At 45.9% G+C, this 19,223-nt stretch overlaps 1 protein-coding gene and 1 long non-coding RNA gene across 2 annotated transcripts; one reads left to right on the top strand and one right to left on the bottom strand.

Annotated features, from left to right (window-relative positions):
* Nucleotides 1-87: 87 nt before the first annotated feature.
* On the bottom strand, nucleotides 88-6,332 carry LOC136313292 (uncharacterized). The gene is made up of 3 exons (XR_010727122.1): nucleotides 5,555-6,332; nucleotides 4,524-4,612; nucleotides 88-2,866 (listed from the first exon to the last, which is right to left on the bottom strand). It is a non-coding gene; the product is annotated as an uncharacterized lncRNA (long non-coding RNA).
* On the top strand, nucleotides 4,779-18,223 carry CFAP90 (cilia and flagella associated protein 90). The gene is made up of 3 exons (XM_066243518.1): nucleotides 4,779-5,042; nucleotides 17,137-17,253; nucleotides 17,740-18,223. The coding sequence occupies exons 1-3, from the start codon at nucleotides 4,890-4,892 to the stop codon at nucleotides 17,917-17,919; spliced, it is 450 nt and encodes a 149-aa protein (XP_066099615.1). The 5' UTR covers nucleotides 4,779-4,889; the 3' UTR covers nucleotides 17,920-18,223.
* The last annotated feature ends 1,000 nt before the right edge of the window (nucleotides 18,224-19,223 follow it).

The raw sequence follows: 19,223 nt of genomic DNA, 5'->3' as shown, positions 1-19,223 counted from the left end.
CGTCACTCCAGTCTCTGCCGCCATGTTCCCATGGCTGTCTTCCCGGTGTGTGCTATGTGTGTGTGCCGTGTGTGTGTGTGTGTGTGTGTGTGTGTGTGTTACCAGCAATATGGGATTAGAACCCACCCTAATTACCTCACCTCGCCTTGATTAAATCTGCATAGGCCCTATGTCCACATAAAGTCACATTTACAGATACTGGGGATTAGAACTTTGATATAGCTTTTTGTTTTGAAGGGGGGACACAATTCAACCTGTAACAGGTTGAAAGGAGAATTGAGTTAGTTAATAAATATAAAGCCCTTAGAATCCTGCCTACCATAGAATCAGTGTCTACGTTAGCTGGTACGCATTGGTCTGAATGTTCGCCCCATCGTGCCATATACTTCGCTATACCTTTTTGAGTCGATTTCTCTTTAGAATAGCAGATGGAGACTAGATGAGCTGTCAGATCATTCTTTAAAGTTTATGACTCTGCTTGCAGAGAAGGAAGGAGCCTGGGAGCAAGTGGAGATTGAGCAGGACAGAGGGGCTGTGGCTGCTGACGGGTCCCAGGTGAGCTTGCCACTCCCTGCCCAGCCTCCAGGCCACCTCATTGCCCTGTGCCGCTCCCAGGACCCAGCTCTCACCTGGGCACAGCCTGGACTGGGAAGTAAACATCCTACAGGTTAAAGAGGGGGGAGAGCCTGAACTAAATAGCCACACAGAGGTAATGATAATCTGTTACAAGTTATATAAAAAACACTGAAAAGCACAACCTAAGGTTCTTCCTTTACCTTTTTAATTTAAGTCCCCCTCATCCACCATGACCTTTTTTCCTGTTGCTCTAATTGGAATCAGAGACTCCTCCTCCCTCTTCACTTCTAGTTCCATCCTCTGTTGAGCCTTTGCCCCATTTGGTTCTCTCCCACCTACTTCCTTCTCAGGAAGACTCACTGAAGAGCTCTGACAATGCTGGGTGTGCGGCGCATGCTCGGGTTCCAGAGGGAAGCCGACCAGAGCCCCTGCTTGAGGGGCTAGGAAGGTGGGAGTAGATGAGGTGATGACACTCCTGAGGCAGGAGCAGGCCTGGGAGTGAGAAGGGCTCGGTGTGATTTGTGAACTGAATTTTAGAAGGAAGGAGGAAGGAAGGAGTCTGTGCCGAGAGAGCACTACCGCCTCAGTGACCAGAGCACCCAGGGTAGTCACAGGAAAGGGGGCAGGACCCCACCGGCACTGATTGATTTGAAACAGATTTTAATCCTGAAAATGTCCATGTGTATATTATAAATAACAATTTAGGCTAATAAGTAAGATTGCTGATTTCTCCCATTGGAGGAAGCTTGCCAAGGTCTGTTAAATTATCATGCCAAGTCCTCATAAACTGAATTCTCCGGTCACTAAACTTTAATGTGACCGTGCTTGTCCAGTCTGATAGCTCATTGACTATATATTGATGTTTTCAAATAAGGTTTAATCTTTCTGTAGTTTTTCAAAAGTAAAAGCAAGAAAATTAAAGCAGAGAAAGAAAATTTGGTGAAAATAACAGTTTTACCTGAAAGCATAACCCCTGAAGCACAGAAATATGATCTATATTTTTCAGAACTGCCACGAGAGGGCAGCAAAGGTTAAGGAGTGAGTGTGTGTGTGTGTGTGTGTGTGTGAGAGAGAGAGAGAGAGAGAGAGAGAGAGAGAAAGAGAGAGAGAGAGAGAGACACGGAGCAGGAGTTGTGGAAGGGTGCAGAGACAGTTCTGTCTGAACCAGGCCTAGACAGGAGGAGTCAGTGGTCAGTGGTGTGCTGACATGAAGTGTGCCTGCAGAAGTGGGAGTTCCTTAACCAGGATCCTAACTCCCAAATCTTTGCATGCCTGAGCGTATGGAGACTTGGTAAACATTCACTAGATGGAAGAAAGACTAGGAGGAGCAGAATTCAGCATATCTGATAGACTTCTGGGAAAACAGCCTCCTCTAAAAAGTTACACCCACTGGAAGCTTTTGTGTACAAACGCAAGGAGGGGATATTGCACCTATGGTGGTGAGGGAAGTGAATTGGCCTCCAAAGGCTGAGATTTCCCCCAAGCTGGAAACATACTCAGATCCATTCAGAGTCTAAACACTCAGTGAAAGAGAGTGAAATGAGACGCACCTTGTAAAATGTTGTCCAGTACCTTGGAAACAGTAAATGCTCAGTAAGTCTGTAGGCTATTATTATTGGTAGATGTGTTGTTTTGCATTGTCAACAAAGCATCGTTACAACCCTTTGTGAGTGTGCACGTCAGGTAAGCTCTATAAGCAGGAACATGACTGACTCACTAGTTACAACTCCTAGGGGTTTCATATGAATCTGTGGCAACTGCTTTGTTAATTAGCATCAAGGACATCATTCCGAGAAAACTGCTTCTTGAAATCCTAGAGCCAAACTTCTCAGCCTGTTTATCAAACACTTATATGATTACAGTAGCATAGACCCATTACACCTGAGGGCAACTGAATGATCAAAAACATAAATGTGGTAGACCAGAAACAAAAAGAAGTCCTATCAATAAGAATGGATATCCTTCGATTGCCCAGCATCTGAGCCACATGGGCCATTTTCACCCAGAGAAGTAGCCTCAACTTCCAACCCGACGCAGTTTCCTAGAAGGGCATTTTGGATATACCATCCCACAGGGTCCAGTGCTGGCTTCTCAGGTCAGGCCTAATGATAACCTTTTACACATAGACTTGCTATGCTGTGAGTCTCCAACCCAGTTCCTTCCCTTTCACCCCCAATCTGCCAGTCTCTCCCTCTGCTTGGTTGGTTGTCTCTTGGTTTCTGCCGAGTCCTCTCCTTTGCCACAGCAGTCCATATGCCTATCTTGTTGTTGGTGTTCTTTGCCTGTTGAGCTCCATCATAAGAAAAATTTCCTTAATATACTTGTAATCCCACCTTAGAACAAACAACCATCTATCTCCAACCCTTCCCATAGGCTCTGGAATACACTGCACATGATTTGTGGCTTGAACTGATATTTTGGGTTCTATTGTTTGCAAAAAACAGATGACTCTCTTAGTAACTACTGTTACTATGATTATGGAAAAAATCTGAACATATAAGAGGAGAAGCAACAGGCCCTGGCTGGTTGGCTCAGAAGAAGGAGGTGGGCCCAGCATGTGGACATCCTGGGTTCGATCCCCAATAAGGGCACATATGAGAAGCAATCATCTGCTTCTCTTCCCTTCCCTCCCCCTTCTCACTCTCTTCCCCTCTTGCAGCCAGTGGTTTAATTGGTTCAAGCATGGGCCCCGGGCCTGCGGATAGCTTGGTTGGTCCAAGCATCAGTCTCAGGAGCTGAGGATAGCTCAGTTGACTTGAGCATTAGCCCCAGACGAGGGTTGCTGGGTGTATCCCAGTCAGGCACATGCAGGAGTCTCTCATCTCTCACTTAAAAAAAAAAAAAAGAAACAATAATATAATGAATCCTAATATAATAAATCCATGTGAGTCCCTTTATTTTACATGAATAATTTTCCAATTGTGTTCATTAATTCTTTTCCTTTTTGTTTCCTTTTTTATTGGAATGATTATGGAAAAATCTAAGCTATCACACACTTTTATCTCAAATACTTTAGTGTGCATCTATAACCAATACTTTTTTTTTCTTTTTAAATTTAACCATTCTCCTTGACCTGTGGTGGCACAGTGGATAAGGCATTGACCTGGAATGCTGAAGTCGCTGGTTATAAAACCGTGGGCTTGCCAAATCAAGGCACATATGGCAAGCAGCAACTAATGTGAAGCAACTATAGGTTGATACTTCTTGCTCCCCCAACCTCTCCTCTTTCTGTAAAGTCAGTAGATTAAATCTTTTAAAATAAAATAAAGTTGCCAGTATTGGGGAATTTTCATTGTACACATCATATAAAATCATGTTCATTTATATTCCAAAATCAAAAGGTGAAAAAAACAAAATTAACTTACATTTATATGTCTTGATTCATAAGTTTTATTCTTAAAGTGACTAACCATAAGGACTCATCAGTTGAATGAGGCAGTTAAGAAAAACCTGATAACCAATAAGACAGGCAGTTCTCTTTCTGCCAGTTATAAATATGTGTTCATACGTCCATCCCTCTTAACAGTGGGCTCAATGAATTTCAGCCAAGGGAACAGACCTATTGAACCAGCATTCAGATAAAGAGAACATAACCACGTGCACAGAGGGTTACTATAGCTCACCCTTAGCAGCTGAGTTTTGTCAGATATTGTTAAATCACGGTGATTTCATTCATGGAAGCTTTACACCTGCCCTGGCCAAAGCCACCTGCGGCCACCAAGCGCCTGAAATGTGGTTAGTACCACATGTTGAAATGATGTTTTGAACCTACTGAGTTAAATAAATACATTATTACAATTAATTTGACCTGTGTCTTTTTACCTTCTTAGTGTGGTTACCAGAAAGTTTTCAATTACGTGGACGGTTCTCACTATATTCCTGTTGTGCAGCGCTGCTCTAGACTTAAAGCTGCTCTTTAAATTACTCGTCTTTTTCACCTCTATTACCTGTGTTTCACCAGACTGCATGCTCCCTCCACTTGGACACGGGCTGCTGCATATCCAGTGCTGGCACATAGTAGGTGCGCGGTCATTTGCTGCCAAAGAATGAATGAACAAGCCCACCTTGCGCGGGAACAGGTAAGCAGGTGGGAAAGTCCTGATCCCGTAGACCTCTCTCACCCAGGACCCGGAGGCAGCCGCTTCCGCAGCTGGGGCTCCTAGACACACAACCTCACCCTGCCCAACCTGGCTGTGCGCGACCGCGGTTGCCAGGCGACAGCCCGACGCCGGCGCGGGGCAGCCTGCGGCTGGAGACGCGGCTACCAGCTGGCGGGACCAAGCCCAGCCCACGGGCCGCTGGACGCGCGCGGCATGGAGGACGACGAGGAAGAGGAGGAGATCACCGCCGCCACGCTGCGGGGCAGGTCCCGGCCGCCGCCCATCTCGGCGCAGTCCGCCTTCAGCTACATCCCTCCGCGGCGCCTGGACCTCAAGGAGCACAGCTACTTCTACCGCCAGGGCAAGGTGCGCGGCGGGGGCTGGGGCGCCGCCCGCTCACGGCAGGGCGGGGACCCGGAGGGACCGGGAGTGGAGAGGACAGGGCCAGGCGGGAGGGAATGGGGAACTGGCCACTCTGCTGGGGAGGAGGCCTGGGGGCGGTGCTGCATTTCAGGGGTAGGACTCTGGGGGCATGTCTGCACGGGAAGAGGGGATACTAAGCCGGTGTGGGCGGACTGAGAGTAGAGCCACAGGGCCACCAGAGCAAGGTAGACCGCCGCCACCCTCCCTGCGCCCGTGTGGGTTATCCTTAGCTGGGACCAGAGGTTGGGGATCAAGCGTGCCGAGTAGGAGTAAGAGCGGGGGTAGGAGTGGGGAGGGGGTGAGGTTGTTCAACCAGTGGTTCGCGGCTATTTGAGATGAGTTAGGGCCTATTCCTCGTCAGGGAAGGCAGGGAGGGCCGCTGGGCTTCTAATACTACTACCACCACCTCAGGTAACGGCCAGGTGTCTCTCCGCCCAGGATCGGGGTAGGGTCACCTGTCGCCGGGGCTACCCATTGCGCGGAGACACAGCCCTCTCTGGAGTCTGTCAGCTGCAGGCTCCGGGTAGCCAAGGAACAGCTGCTGCCTGATAGTCCTCTCCGCTGGGACTGCCCTTCCAGCCCAGGGCACGAAACCGGAAACCCTTCTCGAAGCCGCCTGCAAACAAAAGACTAGGAGGCGGAGCTCAACTGCGGATACTGCGGGGCAGGGGGCCTGGGAGCGCTCAGTAGATTCAGGTCCTCAGCCAGGCACTTGTGTGTTAAAGGAAGAGGCCACCATGCAGGCAAAGGAGGAAGAGAAGCCAAAGAAAATGAAACAAGTCAAAACTTGTCAGGGGTCGTCTCTTTCTTTTAACTATTTTCTGTAAATGTCCAGTGTCCTGCATCTCAGGGTGCAGAGGCGTCATTATTAAAAAGGCACATTGATTGTGGAGGTGCAGCCTGCAGTGATCATGAGTGGCCCAGAGGGGGTGAAGCAGTGCCTGGAAGAAAGGAGGGCTTCCCTGCAGAAGGTACAAGTTGTTCCGAAATGTCCCCCCTTCTGCTTCTTCCCACCCGCAATCCATGGAGCACACAAGAATCGCCATTCGAATCAGATCAGCACACGTTTGAGTGCTTGCGGCATGTGAAGTATAAGAGAACGCACTTTGTGAGGAGCTTAGCCTTACACACAGAAGCCATAGTTTCTAGTTTAGACAATTGTTATGGGTTGAACTGTGTTCCCCTAAATTCTTATTAGAGTCCTCTCCCCAACACTTCAGAATGTGACTTTATTTGGAGACAGGCAATCAAATTAAAGTGGAGTCATTAAGATGGACCTAATCAGTATGACTTGTATCCTTATAAAAAGGGGAAATTCAGCGGTAGAGCGTTGGCCTGGCTTGCAGGGGACCCGAGTTCGATTCCCGGCCAGGGCACAGAGGAGAAGCGCCCATTTGCTTCTCCACCACCCCCCTTCCTCTCTGTCTCTCTCTTCCCCTCCCGCAGCCAAAGCTCCATTGGAGCAAAGATGGCCCGGGCGCTGGGGATGGCTCCTTGGCCTCTGCCCTAGGTGCTAGAGTGGCTCTGGTCGCAGCAGAGCGACGCCCCGGAGGGGCAGAGCATCGCCCCTGGTGGGCGTGCCGGGTGGATCTTGGTTGGGCGCATGCGGGAGTCTGTCTGACTGTCTCTCCCCATTTCCAGCTTCAGAAAAATAAAATAAAATAAATAAATAAAAATACAAAGGGGAAATCTTGACACAAACAGGTGCATAGAGGGAGGATGGCATGAATAGACAGGGAGAAGGCCTTCTAAAGCCAAGGGAAAAATCATGGGACAGATTCACCCTCACAGCCTCGGTAGGAACCAACGCTGCTGACACCTTCAGCTCACAGTTCTCAGAACTGTGACACAATAAACTACTGTTGTTAAGGCGCTCCAGGCTGGGTACTTTGTTTTGGCAGCCTGAGCAAGCAGACACACGAGCTTCAGCCAGGAAGACCCCTTGTATTTGTTAGTTAGCACCTCTCTGTTTGGTGTGGAGCTATGTGGAAGGACAAAAGGACAGGATGAAGAAAGAGGACATGTGCTATGTTTCTGTCTTTGCAGACCCGTTTACTGACTCTCCTAGGCCTGATATCCACCAGGTACTGAGACAAGGAGGGGCGATTAGAGCAATAATTCCCAACTTCGTGGAATTCATATTTTTTCCTCCTACAAGCAATATGTCCTGAAAGAATTTTTACATGTAAATAATTTTACTTATGAATTTTACATTTTAAGATGCAAAACCTATATCATTGCTAATTAATTTTTGATTCGTGCATAGCATTAATGCACAGCATGAGAGAACCAGCCCAAAAGCAAGGAATCTTGATGTTTTAAATTGTCCCATATTGTTTTATTTATTGAAAGAATATAAATTTTGGCTTTTTGACATATGAAAAAATTTACAATATACTACTTTATATGTATCTTTGAAGGATCTTTTAATTATCTTCTTGAGGCTAACTGGGAAGTGAGATAAAAAACTAAGCAAAGATCAGGACCAAGGTACATATTTATCATAGATAAAAGCCATGTTGCAGGATATTACTAGGGACTCCGGGCAAATGGGTTTGGGTATGTGAAGCTCAGAATCAGGTGAATCTATCCACCCACCCAGTGCAGCTGTGGGCCCAGAAAAAGCCAAGCAGAACCCCCACCCCCTTGGCACCGCCAGGGGAAAAGGGGCAGTGTTAAGTCTGACAGACCAGTTTATTTTTTCTAACTTCACCAATCTGATACATGGCTCCACCCTTCTGGGGCAGAATAGACTAATGGGCAGAAAGATACCTGAAGTTTTAGGTGACTGGGTTCCCTACTTGGAAGGAAATTAGGAGTTGCCAAGAAGTGAGTCCCTTTACTGCAGGGCTCATCACATGAAGACCTCTGTGCCAAATATGACCTGCCGACTCTTGTAATAAAAAGTTTAATTAGAACAGAGCCATAGGCGCTGTTCTAATTATGTTAGTTCTGTCTATGGCTACCACACAGAGTTGAGTAGTATCAACAGAGACCATCTTACCTGAAAGCACCTAAAATAGTGACTCTCTGTCCCTTTACAGAAAACATTTGCCACCCCCTGCTCTGATCTATTATTGCCTCTGGAAGAGTGGGGTGAGCCTTAGAACAAAATTAGGCAAAGTAGATTTTAAGAAAAAAAATTCAGTGCAGTTTCAAAAGAAGATAGATACCCCCGTGTTTATCGCAGCATTATTTACAATAACCAAGATCTAGAAGCAGCCCAAGTGTCCTTCAGTAGACGAGTGGATAAAAAAGCAGTGGTACATATACACAATGGAATACTACGTAGCTGTGAAAAAGAAGGAAATCTTACCTTTTGCCATGGCATGGATAGACCTGGAGATTAGTATGTGAAGTGAGATAAGCCAGGCAAAGAAAGACAAATATATGATCTCACTTATATGTGGAATCTAATGAACAAAGTGAACTGAGGATCAGAATAGAGGCAGAGGCGGGGTCACAGGGAGCAGAGGGACAGCAGTCAGAGGGAAGGGGGATGTGGGGATGGGATCAGAGAAGGTGAAGGAAATAGTGAAATTATAAATGCATAACACTTAGATACAGATAACAAGACAGCAAATCCCAGAGGGAAGGGAGAAGGGAGTTAAGGGGAGAGGGGTAAAGGGGGTGAATGGGGGCACATCGTTGGGGGTAAGGGTGTTAATTGAGTAGGACACTTGAATCCATGTTAACAATACATTTTAAAAATTAATTTAAAAAATTTACTCAAAAAATTCAGTTTTAATAGCTGGGGCACAGGCAAAGTCAAGTCCTGAGAACGTTAGTGTCATGTGAAGAAAATGATGCAACAGAAATATTAACACCTAGATAAAGTCCTCCTGGGGTTATCTGAACTTGCATTTAATCAGCTGCTGGACTCCAGGAGCTGACACTCTGACCTCGAGATCATGTGGACTAAAGAGGGTGAACTGTAACACCGGTAGGCAGGATACTCAGTTATCCTTAAATCCGTTGTAAATAATTCCAGGCCCCGTTCAAAGCTGAGAAAAAACATTGTAGAATGAGCTCTTAAGTCAACTAGCATGTGACATACTAAGGGGTAACTTAGTAGCACGGCCGAGGAGTCCTGGGTAGAAATATTGACTTCATGCTTCTAGCTGCGTGGACTGCCCAAGTCACAAATGCGCATCAATGAAACAGAGATCAAACAGTACTGAGTGCATGGAGTTCTCATGAGAACAAATTTAATCAATGGTATCAAGTGGCATACAGTAAGCTCAGTGTAAGTAGAGCTATGTTAATTACTCTTTGTTTTTGTTAGTGATTATTAGAGTGTCTTTTCACTGAGGGTTGGTTCCAGGGGCCAGTATCTTGTCCCCCACCCTCATCTACTCTATGAGATGAACAAAGTGAGTACAGTAATCTGAGTGTCAGTCTTGTGGCATTTGATCCCCTCAGGCATAGAGGGCCCAAAGGTAAAACTGTATTAACTCAGCACACGTATTGAAAGTCCCAGTGATGCTCTGGTCTTAAGACAAATTTGTCATCTCAAGCTGCCAACTACAATGCCATCAGCCCCTGTCCTGCTCCCTAGGGGACCCTAGCTATATGGACCTTTTCTATAAAATGTTGTTTCAGGGGCACCAAAGCAAATTCAGTTCAATGGTGTTTTTAAATTACTTTATTTTTCCTGCCTTATGTGGCATTTCTGCTCCTGAAATGGAAAAGCTAAGTCAAAAGAGAATGTACTTTTTTATGAAGGGTTTGATTAAATTTCTCAGTCTAAAAGCTACATTTAAAAAAATCCTGGGTAGTTTTAGAATATGCTTTCCCTCGTGCTAGATGAATTGTGGATAGCTCTGTTTTCAGTGAAACTTTGCTTAGAAAGCCCCAGTTTAGTTTTGGTGGGACTAGCCAACCTTCCTTCTAGGTGTGTGGTGGGGACACAGAGGCTAAGGGCTAGCAGTTTCTTTTCCCTCCTGATGGCTGAATTTCCCTCCCAAATGCAACCAGGCATTTTGTGAATGTAACAATGCGTGTTGACTGTCCAGAGGTGCAAAGGGGAAGCTCGGGAGGGCCTGGGCCAGTGTCTAGTACACAGGAGGTGTGTAGTAAGAGCTCCCTGAGCCCCTCCTGTATACAGTCTCTTCCTCCTTAGGCACCAGGCACATCTGCCACACACACTCGGCCACTCCTAGGGCTGCGAAGGACGGGTAAGCTCCAGTTCTGATTTATTAATACCTGTTACAACCTCGGCAAGTTTCTCTCCAGTATCTTATGGACTCTTTTACCCCTATGGCTTCCTTTTTTTTTTTTCATTTTTAGAGAGGAGAGAGAGAGGGAGAGAGAGAGAGAGAGAGACAGAGAGAGAGAGAGAGAGACAGAGAGAGAGAAGGGGGGAGGAGCTGGAAGCATCAACTCCCATATGTGCCTTGACCAGGCAAGCCCAGGGTTTTAAACCAGCGACCTCAGCATTTCCAGGTCGATGCTTTATCTACTGTGCCACCACAGGTCTTGGCTTCCAATTAAAAATGTGTGCTAGCAAATGAAATTATAATGCCCTACCACCACCACCGCCGTGTACTGTGGGGGGTGGTATTATCAATGGAAGAAGGAAGAGTTTGTTGACTTCAACTCAAAAGTAAAGACAACAAGTGTCAGAGCTCTGCTTTGGCAGCCACTGCCAGCAACAGATCTATTTAAAGTAATATAAACAAATGGTGCCTTACTTATACTTCTGATGCCGTGGATCTTATGAAATTGATAAAATATTTAGATGATCAGAAAAATGATAAAAATTTCCCAAACTTGTGCTCCTAATATAGCAGAGAGGGAACAGAATCTTTGCCACAAACCAAAGAGAAGAGTATTGTCTTTTTACAAAAGCCAACATTATGTCCTTGACAAGCTACAGTCTGCAGATATAGAATTTTGAATGATATTAAAATTAATGAATATATCCTCATCAAGCTTCATGCGCTGCTGGACTCCCAAAAGTGCTGGGTGTATCAGAAGTATAATGAGGTCCTTAAGAATCAAAGGAGACACTTTGGATCACACTCAGAATTTTCATTTTTAAAAATAGGTCACACAGCTCTGGACAGGCAGACAGTAACTGAAAGGCTCCAGGGGAAAGAGAGGTAACAGTACCAGGCTCATGAGCAGAGCCCAGGCTGCAGCTAATTGTTGTATTAGTCAGGGTGGGCTAAGATAGGCCGTGCAAACACATGGACCCTGAACCCTGAATCCTAACCAGTGGTGTGTTGGAGCATGCTCATAGAGACAGGATAGGGCCAGTTTTCAGCATCTCTTCTGAACTCTGTATTTGGTAGGAAGCCTAAAATTTGTCATGTTGGGAGTATTTACACCACAGAAATCAGCAAACACTACAAATCAGGTATTTTTTCTTCAGAGAGCAGACTGTTAACACAAGCACACCACCTGTCATGGCATATAAATGTAACATAATGAACATGTGTTTCTCACATGCAGCCCAGCATTTCTGTGTCTCCTCCTGGCAGTGCTTCTTAATGCAGTAACTTGGCAAACTGGGCTCCTCCTTTTTAGTAGCTCCACTCCTGGAATCTTTGAGATTTTGCAGTCCTTCACTGAATCCTCTGAATTCGCTACCCAGTGAGCAAGGAGAGAAAGCATGGAGGACTGCAGGAGAGTTGTTATGGACTAGGCCTAGAAGATGGGGTTGATCAGTTGAACCCACATCCCCTGGCCAGAGCTGGTCACCTGGCCCCAGTCTACTTGTGACAGGAAAAGGGACTTGCAGCCTTCTGTTTGTTCTGGAAGAAGAAATGTGGTATTTGGTGAGTACAACACATTGCCCCTGCCCAGTGACCATGGAACAATGTATTAATTTCCTCTCTCTTCTTTCCCTCCTCCTCACAAAATTTACCTGGTTTACACTTACAGTAGGAGTTCATTTATAATTAAAATAGTCTGAAGAGGAGGAGAAAATAAAGGACTTGAGTCTTAGTTTATACAAAATTTTACTCCAGTTATTCCTCTGGGAGGAGGAGAGCTTTCAAAGTTGGAAGGAAGCACTGTGCTTAACAAAAGCTCCGATCCCAGAGAGGCCCCTTTGTGGACTAGAGGTGGTAAGCTACTACTTCTTCCTCATTGATCCACTTGCGTTAGTCATGATAAGCTAGACTAGGTTATGCTGCAGTAACAAACAACCCCCAGAGTCTCAATGTCCTAAAACAGGTTTATTTATCATGCTAAATGTTCAGCAAGAATCAGTATTGGCTTTGCCCAGTGTTCTCACTCAGCAACCACTGTGGAAGCTGCTACCATCTCAACATGAAGCTTTAGGAAGTCCCCCGGCACTGGGGAAACCTCTCTATGGAGAGTAGCGTGTCACCTCCTCTCATAGTGTATTGGTTAGAACTAGTCATATGGCTTCACTCACCTGAAGGACCAGCAGGGAAGATTAATGCACTGTGTCGTCAGGAGTACAGAATACTTGTGATGTCTACTGACCCAGTTGGTCTACTAATTTTTGTTTACCTGGGCAGAGTGCTGTGATGCTGAGGCCACTGCAATAATCATTGTTTTATCTCCATTCTCTCTGTTGTTCAAACCACCGCTGCTGCTTCTAACCAAGTGTGCTGGTTACAGCTGCCATAACAAGTACTACAGACTGGGGGATGTAAACAATAGAAATTTATTGTCCCACATTTTCTGGAGGCCAGAAGTCTGAAATCAAGGTGTTGGAAGAATTGGTCTCTTTCGAGGCTGTGAGGGAGAGTCTGTTCCAGGCCTTTCCTTGGCTTGCAGGTGACTTGTGTCCCTTAACATCATTGTTTCTCTCTTTATATCTGTGTCTACGTCCACATTTTTTATAAGGACACAAATCTTATTGGATTAAGGGCCCACCTTACTCCAATATGACTTCATCTTAACTAATTACATTTCAATTTTCAAATAAGGTCACTATCTCAGGTACTAGGGCTTAAAACTTCAACATGTGACTTTTGAGAGGTTGTAATTCAACTCATAACACCCAGGGAGGTTACTTGCCAGTGTCTCTAGCTATAGTGGTGTGGCCCCTTGTGCTGACTTTAGTCACATCATCTTCCTACCCTAGCCCAGACTAGCACCGATCCTTCCTTCTTTGGGGTGGCTGTGCTTCTTATTCTAGGTGTGCTTGTTGTTGTGTTTAATTAATGGGTTTATTTCCATTCTCCGCCTATGCTCTCCTCTAGGGCAGGGAGGGACTCCTTATTTCTGTCCTAGAACCTAGCAGAGTGCCTTGCACAGGAGTAGATACAATGTGCATTGAAGGTTGAAACTGAAGGCCTCCACTCCACTCACAGCCTCGGCCCAGGGCTACGAACTGGAGTGATTTTTTAGTGTTAGGTGTGAGGTCACCATGGAGACACTGATGTTGATCATTCACCAGGGCCAGAATAAGACAATAGCACAGTTTCACAATACACCAAACACGAAAGACAAAGGCACATCAGGAGAGAAAAAAATAAATGCCCTCTGTTTTGCTGTTTGTTTTTTTTTAAAGCAATGTCATGTGTTAAAGAGAGAGAATCCCTTGAGAGATTTTAACAGCAAAACACTGGCAATCCCAGAAGCTCTGTTTTGTGATAGCATCTAGGTGCAGATTGTTTTTTATTAATATCATTTTGCTTCAAACCACAAAGAAATGAAAGACAAAAGAAAGAAGAAAGATTAATAATTACAATCTAGGAAAGACAGATTTCTGGTTGGATTAGGTTTTGGAAATGGATAGTCACATTGCTGAGAGGCTGCCTACCTGTTAATAATTTATTTTATTTTCTTTACCTCATATTTTTTTCAATTATAGAGAAATTTGTTTTACTCTGAAAAGTTCTGAATATGTAAACTCCCCACAAAGGCAAGAGAGAGATTCCGATTACACTGTCAGCAGTGAGATTCCTAATAAAGACTTTTCAGCGATTTGTAGAAGGCTATTGATCACTAATCCTGGGGTTGTGAGTCAGGAGTTGCTGCTCGTAGATGTTACTTTTACAGAGTATTTTAGGAGACCCTATTAGAACAAAAAGGAAGAGGCAGTATTCTGTAAAGCTGCAAATCATAGTGGTTTTCTCCAGCATGGGGAGCAAAATGAGCACTGTTTCCTTTCTCATTTGGATAATAGTGATTGCATTCTCCTTGAGTTTATTCTTTCCGCCTTAGGGTCATCCTCCCGGGACAAGGCTCAGTTCAGAAAAGTCAGGCATGGATGGAAATGCCCTGTATGGCCAGGCAGTCTCTGGAGGCCCTGTTTTCCCTTTTCTCAGTGCTGCCCCCTTCCGACAGGGCTATCTCGCTGACCTGGCTGCGGCTGGTCACCAGCAAGGAGCACTGCAGGAACCGAGGTTTGGCAGGTCACCTCCACTTTGTTCCAAGGTTCTCAGGATGCAGACCAGGGCACCACAGGCCCCGAGTGTGGCTCCCACCCAGGAGTTAGTCTGAGGGACCAGCTCTCTCACCTGCAGAATGCATCTGTTTTGCTGAAACCCACCTATTTCCTGTGGTCGGCCCGGTCAGCAGAGGTTCCAGTTATAGCGGGATGCCCAGACCCTGACCAAGAGCCCAGCTTAAATTACTCTCTGTAAAGTGGGTGTTACAAGGGCGGTGGGGTATCAAGTTACTGTTTAGATCTGCCTTCTAGCCTCAGCCTGGCCTGGCTCCAGAGCTCTGAACCCCAAAGGGAAGGGTCCGCATGGCAGTCCCTCCCTTGAGGAAGGTCAGAGCGCTCCTTTTATTGGATTGTCCCCCTACCCCTACAGAGTGGGTATTGTGCTTGAGCTCCCACAGTGTCACTGTAGGGCCCTCTGGCCTGGTGGCTTACCCTCAAACAGTTTGCTGCAGGTTTGTGAACCTCTCCAGGCTGGAAGCTGCACCCGGCCAACCCCTTCAGTGTCCGCTTCTGTGAAGGTCCTACACACTCTATGTTACAAATATAGATTTCTCTATTATTTCCTCAACCGGCCAGGGCCTTCCTAAAGATTTTTTTTTAAGTTTGAATTTTATTTGATAAGCATGTCTGATTTTTATATCATCCAAGTGATTGACCTTTTTGGTGACATTTTCCCCATTGCTTTTATACATAGGGGGTCCTTTATGGGTTTTCTCATTACTTATTTTTCAAATCCATCCAGGCTTTACTTTTATCTGTAATATAAAGACCTAAGTTAATATCCCCCCCCACCACCACCAATGGCTATTGGTGTACAATTTTCACAGTACTCAAAGCTGAATAATGTGTCACCTCTCTACGGACCTGGGCATTTTGTTTTTAACCCTATGAGTACGTGAGCTATACTGTAAGTTGCCTTCAGTTGAGCTGAAGGTCTGGGCTGGCCAGACTAATGTGTGAACAGACCTAGGAGTAGGTGACAGAGGAGACAGGCCAAAATGAAGCTTCTGTGTGGTGACATTAGATGGCCGTCAAGCACAGAGTTGGAAGCCACTGCTTCTGCCCTCAAGTCATTAGGAAAATCAGAATCCCAGCAATTACTGAATAAGTGTAGTGAGTGTTAACCCTTTGAGTAGCGAGTGTTTTTCATGCTTGTTGAACCCTGGGAGTAAGTTTTTTTTTCCTCAAATAATGAAATTAGTTCCAGTTCCAGTTTTATTAACTTAAAATCATGTTTGTTTGATAACCAATGTATGGACACAAGAAGAGCATACATTTGCCTTTCTTTAATGTTGCCTTACACATTTTTAAAATTAATCAATCGTACTCTGATGGTCAGGAAGCACGAGGATGTACGTGAATGTTCGTACTACTCAAAGGGTTAAGCATCTTGACATTGGAATTCTTAGAAACCTTAAAATAATAATTCTAAAGACCACCTTCCTTACCTTACCAGATGACTAATTGCCGTGTCTGAGGTATCTTCAGAAATTCCCCAGCAGGGGCAGCGTGTCTTGCAGAGGACATGGGATGACGTGTGAGCGACTGGCAATGTCAGCCGAAGCCCCAGTTTACTGGTCACTGCCATCGCTGTGGGCAGCCCCCAGTGCCGCCCTCAGGCGGAGCAGGCGGGTGTTTGCCAACAGCATGACTGTTTCCACTGTCTCCCTTCCACCTCCTGCCCCGCAGTAGGAGGGCTCATTCTAGCATTACTGTTGGGGTTGGGGGGGGGGGGGAGGAGGACAAGTAAGCACAGGTTAGAGACCCATGCTCCCAAATTCCACTGAGATCAAGTGTCTGGTTTCGCTGCTGGAGGATTCGAGGCAGCTGGCGCTTGGCTGGAGGTATATCAATGACTTAGGAGGTGAAGATTAAAGATCAGTTAACACATGGATGTCTTTTTCTTATATTAGGTACCAAGTAAGACAGATTTATTTTTGTATGAAGAAAAAGTTGAGATAAAAAAATGAAGGTATTATAGATAATAGTTCTGTTAACAAGATTATTTTCATGTACATCTGAGCTGTGTGTGTTTTAGATGTGTTAGATACATGTGTGTTGTACATATGTACGTATATAACATGAGAAATATATATTCATAAATATGTAGATGAGTTACAATTGTCTTAGCTACCACATATGATTGAAGAAAACATTTTCTTCTCTCTAGGAAGGGGTTTACTTGTAGGCAGCTGGCCCTTTGGCTAGCAACTTAAAGAGTAATTTCTGGTTGGTTATATCATCCTAGTCTCCAGGTAATGTTAATTTTTCCCAGGAGTACAAGCTAAAATTAGAAGTTTGAAAAACACAAGAAAAGATGAAATTAAGGAGAAAACATATTGAGTGGATTACTATTATTTTAAGATTTAGCTCTAGTGACAGAGTCAGAGTGAGAGAGAGGAGCACGTCTGTGAGGAGCGGTTTATGGAACGTGGAGGGCAGGAGCCTGTGGAAACGGCCCTGTCCTGCAGGGCCTCTCAGCAGCCTGCAGGGGCCGGCTGGGGCCTGGCCTCCCTGCTCTGGCCCCTGGCTCCCCTCAGTGCAGTGGGGACACTAGGTGTCTCCATGGGGAGGGGGTGCTGGCTTCCGAGCCTCATGACACTTCCATGGCCCAGCTCACAAATAGAAACCTAACAGCTTTTTTTCTCTTTTTATTCCCAGACAGGAATCATTTCCCTCTATGACTGTGTTTTTAAGAAGAACCCAGGATATAATCAGAAATTGCACCGTGATGACAGAGAACATGCAAAAAGCCTGGGACTTCATGTTAATGAGGAGGTAATGCGAAGACAGGAGGTTGTAGGCGTTGATGGTGCACTGTGTGTGCAGGCTTATTTAATATCGCGTCCAGTCTGTGCCTGTGACTCTCGTTTGTGCTGCTCTCCTCCGCTTTACTGTGGCAAGAAGCCAAGAGCATGCTACTCCTACAGTCACTCTCCTCTGTCATGTTGCTGCGTATTGATGTTGATGACTGTTGTTTTGTTCTATAGAACTTAACAATTTAATGGAAGCAAAAATAAGAATTTTTTTCAATGGATAAGAGAAGGTTTTGCTAAACCTGTGAGTCCAGGCTGTCACAGTTTGCCTAGGGACGCTGGCCTGGCAGGGATGAAACCACGCAGGCAAGGCTGTACCTCCCAGTTGATTGCCAGGCCACAGCATGTGGCACAGGTCCTCCTTTGTCTCTCCACGACTTCCTGAAAGGGAGGCTCTGCTTGCAGTCAGGGCGCAGGCTGACCTGATGTTCTGATTCTACCTGGGCAGGAGCAGCAGAGGCCAGTCGGGGTGCTGTCGTCGTCTGCCTACGGGAGGCGCATCCACCAGCCAGTGGAGCCTCTGAACCGGGACCACGGCCACGTTAACCATGTGAAATCCGACTTCTACAGGAAGAATGACATTCCCAGCCTAAAGGAGCCGGGCTTTGGGCACATTGCCCCAGCCTGACTCTCTCCCTGTGGCCTGAAGGGTGTGCTGGCAAGTGAGGTTCTCAGAGGAGCACCCACAGGCCTCATTTCCCTTTCGTGGACTCTGGGAGCAGCCCTGATGCCTCTTTTGCACCTTGAAAGGGAGAAAGATGGCACAGCAGCCCCCTTCCCTTAGTTTGCCTTTGCCTTGGTGAAGGACCTGGCCAAACACCTGCAATACTTAAGATGAACATCTACTGTGATGGTTTTCACGTGAAGTAATTGCAGATGAAATGATGCTGGAGACTGATCTGCTGCGAGCACTTAAATAAAATGAAAATTGTTCTCACTTGATAGTGGTTGGGTTGATTGTTATTCATGGTGTTCACAGTCTTCCTGGGTGAGGGGCTTTCAGGGGAGCTGGATGCAGAAACCACTAATGCTGGTACTCACGTTCCCTTTCTCCAAGAGAAGAGAGAATGACATTGCCTTTCCATACAATTGAACTCTAGGTTGGTCCTGGCCCATTGGCTCAGCCCGGCATATAGATGTCCTGGGTTCAATTCCTGGTCTGGGCACACAGGAGAAGTGACCATCTGCTTTTCTACCCCTCCCCCTCTTCCTTATCTTTCTCTCTCTTCCTCTGCAGCCATAGCTTGAATAGTTTGAGCAACTTGGCTCCAGGCACTGAGGATGGCTCCATGGCCTCACCTCCAGAGCTAAAACAGCTCAGTTGCTGAGCAATGGAGCAATGCCCCAGATGGGCAGAACTTCGCAGGGTAGGGGGCTTGCCCAGTGGATCCCAGTCGGGGCCATGTGGAAATCTGTCGGCCTTTCTGCTTCTCACTTAAGGAACTCTAGGTCCCACAGTACTTCCCACCCTCACCCCCTCCAGAGGTCTGAGCCACCATGAACAGAATTTTGTACAATTGAAGACAAATGTCCTAGTAGGGATGAGTGGCCTCAGTGGCCAGTAATGCCCATGTGACCCCTCAGGGGAAAAATAGGCACAGGTCATGGGGAGAGACTGGACTTTAGTGTTCAACAGACTTGGGAAAAATTCTGGCTTTGCATTTTCTAGCTGCATGATTGTAAGGGAGATGATGACTTCACCTATCACGCCTATCTTAGCTCAGCGTCAAAGTGGGAGTTCCAAAGCTTGAATAGTTGGCATGGGAATCAGTGAGCCGCTGCCGTGTGGTCAGAATACAAGCACCGCAGGGCTTGTGTTTGTTACTTTGAACAGCTTTCTTTTTAAAAGCAACTGCTTCTAACCTAAGTTGTATTTGTTTTGCAGGTAATTTGGGATTTATTCAAGTATTAAGCTATTGGCTGTGTTTTAAT

The sequence above is a fragment of the Saccopteryx bilineata genome, chromosome 1 (genome assembly GCF_036850765.1).
Source record: "Saccopteryx bilineata isolate mSacBil1 chromosome 1, mSacBil1_pri_phased_curated, whole genome shotgun sequence".
Taxonomy (NCBI): Eukaryota; Metazoa; Chordata; class Mammalia; order Chiroptera; family Emballonuridae; genus Saccopteryx; species Saccopteryx bilineata.
Note: the sequence above shows the minus strand (reverse complement) of the source record. Positions and strands in the feature narration are given on the sequence as shown.